The 4220-nt window shown below is 40.5% G+C and overlaps 1 protein-coding gene across 1 annotated transcript; it reads right to left on the bottom strand.

Annotated features, from left to right (window-relative positions):
- Nucleotides 1-2881: 2881 nt before the first annotated feature.
- Nucleotides 2882-4220, bottom strand: LOC147502561 (putative F-box protein At1g47300). The gene has a single exon (XM_086604563.1). It carries the CDS (start codon nt 4037-4039, stop codon nt 2882-2884), a length of 1158 nt encoding a protein of 385 aa, XP_086460689.1. The 5' UTR covers nt 4040-4220.

Here is a 4220-nt window from a genome sequence, read left to right as displayed (position 1 = left end):
GGTGAGAAGCTACAGGCTTTAACTAATGATCTTGTTGATTCAGAACCAAAATTTTCTACTGTGGAACGTGCAGAAGGCATTGAGAATACAGAGAACCATGAGTTTGAAGCTCATGATGAGAATCCTATTGCTCATGATGGGATAGAACCTATTGGTATAGAAAATGCAGATGAAGTACATGAACCACCACCAGAGCAAGCAAAAGTGCATCCTCCTGAGGCACCAGCAGATGGGGCAAGGAGGTCGAACAGAGAGAGACTAGCTTCAACCAGGTATCCACCACATACGTACGTTCTACTATCGGATGGTGGAGAACCTATGTACTATCAAGATGCACTTTAAGGTACATACAAAGAGAAGTGGTTAAAGGTCATGCATGACGAGATAGATTCTTTGCATAAGAATTACACTTATGAGTTAGTTGAGAAACCGCAAGGACGAAAAATTCTCAAGAATAAGTGGATATACAAAGTCAAGCATGAGGAGAACAATCCTCACCCAAGGCACAAAGTTCGCCTTGTTGTGAAGAGATTCGGTCAAAGGAAAGGGATTGACTTTGATGAGATTTTCTCTCCTGTAGTGAAGATGACTTCTATCCGGGTGGTATTGGGTATGACCGCAAGTATGAACCTAGAGGTTGAGCAGCTAGATGTTAAGACAACTTTTCTTCATGGAGACCTTGAAGAAGATGTCTACATGGACCAGCCAGAGGGGTTTGAGGTCAAAGGCAAGGAGCACCTAGTATGCAAGCTGATAAAGAGCTCGTATAGATTGAAGCAGGTACCAAGGCAGTGGTACATAAAGTTTGATTCCTTTATGGCGAAGCAAGAATACAAGAAGTCTTCTTTCGATCATTGGGTGTTTGTTCAAAGATTTCCAGATGAAGATTTAATAGTGCTATTGCTGTATGTGGATGATATGTTGATAGTTGGCCCAAACATTAACAAAATATCCAAGTTAAAGAAAGACTTGAGTAAGTCCTTTGAGATAAAGGATTTGGGTAAAGCAAAGCAGATACTTGGGATGTGGATTACTCGTGACAGAAAGAGTGGGAAGTTGTGACTTTCTCAAGAAAGCTATATTGAGAAGGTGTTGAAGAGATTTAACATGGATCAAGCGAAGCCAGTCAGTTGTCCGTTTGGTGGCCAGTTCCACATGACCAAAGAGATGTGTCCAAAGGGTGAGCATGAGTAGAGTCAGATGGAAAAGATTCCTTATGCATCCGTAGTGGACAGCTTGATGTATGCAATGGTGTGTACAAGACCGGATATTGCTTTCGTCGTTGGTGTTGTAAGTCGTTTTCTATCAAATCCGGATAAGGAACATTGGGAAGGTGTTAAGTGGATATTGAGATATCTCAAGGGCACTTCCAAATCGTGTTTGTGCTTTGGTGGAAGTAAGCCCTTACTTGAAGGCTACACTAATGCAGACATGGCAGGTGATGTTGACTCGATGAAGTCCACCTCTGGTTATCTGGTTACTTTTACAGGGGGAGCAATTTATTGGCAATCAAAGTTGCAAAAGTGTGTTGCCCTCTCCACTATAAAAGCCGAGTATATTGCAGCCACTGAGTGTTGCAAAGAGTTGCTATGGATGAAGAGGTTCTTCGACGAACTAAGGCTAAAGCAAAAATAGTTTGTAGTTCTATATGACAGTCAGAGCGCCATCCATTTGAGCAAGAATCCGAGTTTTCATTCTAGATTCAAGCACATACACGTGCGTTATTATTGGATTAGAGAAGTACTCGAAGACAATCATTTGTGTATCGAGAAGATCCATACTGACAAGAACGGGTCGGATATGATGACCAAAGTCTTATCGAAATGTAAGTTTGATGTTTGTTATGCTACCGGAATGGTAGCAGACTCCTGTTGATTTGGAAATTGCATGGAGGTATCCCCCCTCACTGTTCGGGAGGGAGAGATTGTTGGCATTATCCCTCACATGAGGAGAAAAGGTGTTATGCTTGCGTGCATAACCCAGAGCGCGACCCGCGCTCAGAATAGGCTTGCCCAAGGCACGACCCGCGCTCATGCCTTGGTCGACCTCCAGTACCTTCAGCGCGACCTGCGCCCATGCCTATTTTTCGGAGAATTCTATTTTTGTGGACCGCGAGTTTGCAATAAGGGTTGGGGTTTTTGGCAAAACCTAACACTCAGAAGAGACACGAAAATACACAAGAATAAAGAGAGAAACCCAATCTTGAAAGCAATCAAGATTGAGAGATAACCTTTATAGAGATACAACCCTGTAAAAAGAGAGGAGTGATCTAGTAAGGTGAGAGACTGCAAGGAGTGATTGCAATCTTTCTTCCTACTTTATAAAGGATTAGTTCTTGTGGAAGTAGGCATCATTGGGTCGAACCACGGTATATCTTTGTGTTGTGGTATGCATTTAATTCTGCTTTACATTATTATCTGTTGTTAATAGTTGTTTAGCGAGTTGGGCATGTTAGTATAAGTTGTAGTTGATATTTAAAATTTGTCTGGAGTTGAATTATGTTTAAATACAAATTATCTGTGTTGTGGGAAAATCGATTGGTATTCGTATAAACCCCAACAAATAGTTTAGAAGTCTCTCAATCTATGAAATACAGGGACAGCTTCCTACGGCGAACAAGGGTAGTAGAAATGAAAATATCAACTATTCTATAGACAATATACTGGTAGGGGGATGCTACGCAATGAGTAGTTGATAAATAGAAGCACGAAACCATGTGGCAAGGGCAGAAGAAACTGTGGTTTCCTCTTTAATTATTGCAACATGATCCATAGCTTAATTTGAAGTCGCCATTACAAATTTCAACAAAAGAAAGCAATGACAATTTACTATAAAACATAAGTTTCCATATATGAACAAAGTACATAATGGTTTCAATACACTAGGTCATCTTTAAGCAAGGAACCCATGCTGGAAGGGAGTAGGGGATGACAGAGTCGAGAGGTTCGGAATCTAAATTATTGATGAGCTCTGCCTTTTTTAAGTTCATGTCATATAAAACAGTGTTTCCATTCACATTTAACAATATCCTCTCTTGATTTAGCATATCAAAAGCGAGTGGAAACAGCCTTGTCTTGTCCCATGCTGATTTCTTTGGGAACTCATAACGGACCAATCTTTGACAATTGACATTATGTTTCAAAGTCCATTTTTCTCCACCAACAAGAACCCACACAACGATACGAGTCCGACTTGTCCGAGCATAACAAACAGATCCAACTGATTCCCCTAAAAGTGCATTATCCCAATTCTGAAAATCATCGTAAGTAGGCAGCTCCAAGAAACGAAAAATTTCTTTCCTCAAATTATAAATACGCAATTTTGTATAGTTATGGCGGTACATGTAAATGGATTCATCTAACAAAGTGACGTAGCGGTGATAGACATAGCCAAGACCATGGGCAATCCTCGACTCTTCCCATTCTCTTGTCTCTGAAGAATATATAAACATTTGCCCCACATCTCTGTTGTGATATCCAATATAAACAACCTTGAAACCGAGTTCAAGGCGATTAGAGTCTACCAAATCGTAGCAAAACAAACGGGCGGTGTAGTTGTGACTACGGAAGCGTAGTTCAGGCAAGGCCATCCATTGCTTAGTGAAAAGGTTACAAACTAGATAGTTACTCTTTTCGTACCAAAAATTGTTAACCTGCGCCATCTGCTTGCAAAGTAGCAGGCCATTGTGAGCCGCAAAGACATATACATGTCCAAGAATGCTACTAAGATTTGCATCGATAGTAACATCCGCTTGCTTCCTTTCATTTGTATAACCATGGAATTTTACTTTACCATAACCATAATTAAAAAAGAAACCAGTGACGAGAGGAGGGAGTGATTTGTGTCTAGTCCTGAATTTGTTCAAGAATTTTGTATTGGAAATCAAGAAGCGCCAGCGTTTGGACACGCACTTGAATCCGACAAGACTTTTCGCCGGTACTCTGATGAGTATCTCTTCAATCAATTCATCGGAGAAATAGAAGTAACTTGACTCAGTTGTTCTTGCTCGGTGATGATCTCTTCCTTCAACGTTCACCATTGTTAAGTTCTGCTTCACTTCTTCTATGTTTTTCGAAAGTTGGACTGGAGGAAATAATCAAATATATAGAAGTTATTTCGTTTCTAAAACGGTAAAGAATCCATTGCCCGTTTAGAATCCAAATCCGAATTCCGATTGGCCTTTGGTTTGTGTAAACAAGACTCTTGCCCATTTAGTCATG

Source organism: Coptis chinensis, chromosome 4 (assembly GCF_015680905.1).
Source record: "Coptis chinensis isolate HL-2020 chromosome 4, ASM1568090v1, whole genome shotgun sequence".
Taxonomy (NCBI): Eukaryota; Viridiplantae; Streptophyta; class Magnoliopsida; order Ranunculales; family Ranunculaceae; genus Coptis; species Coptis chinensis.
This window is presented reverse-complemented; position numbering and strand designations above follow the sequence as displayed.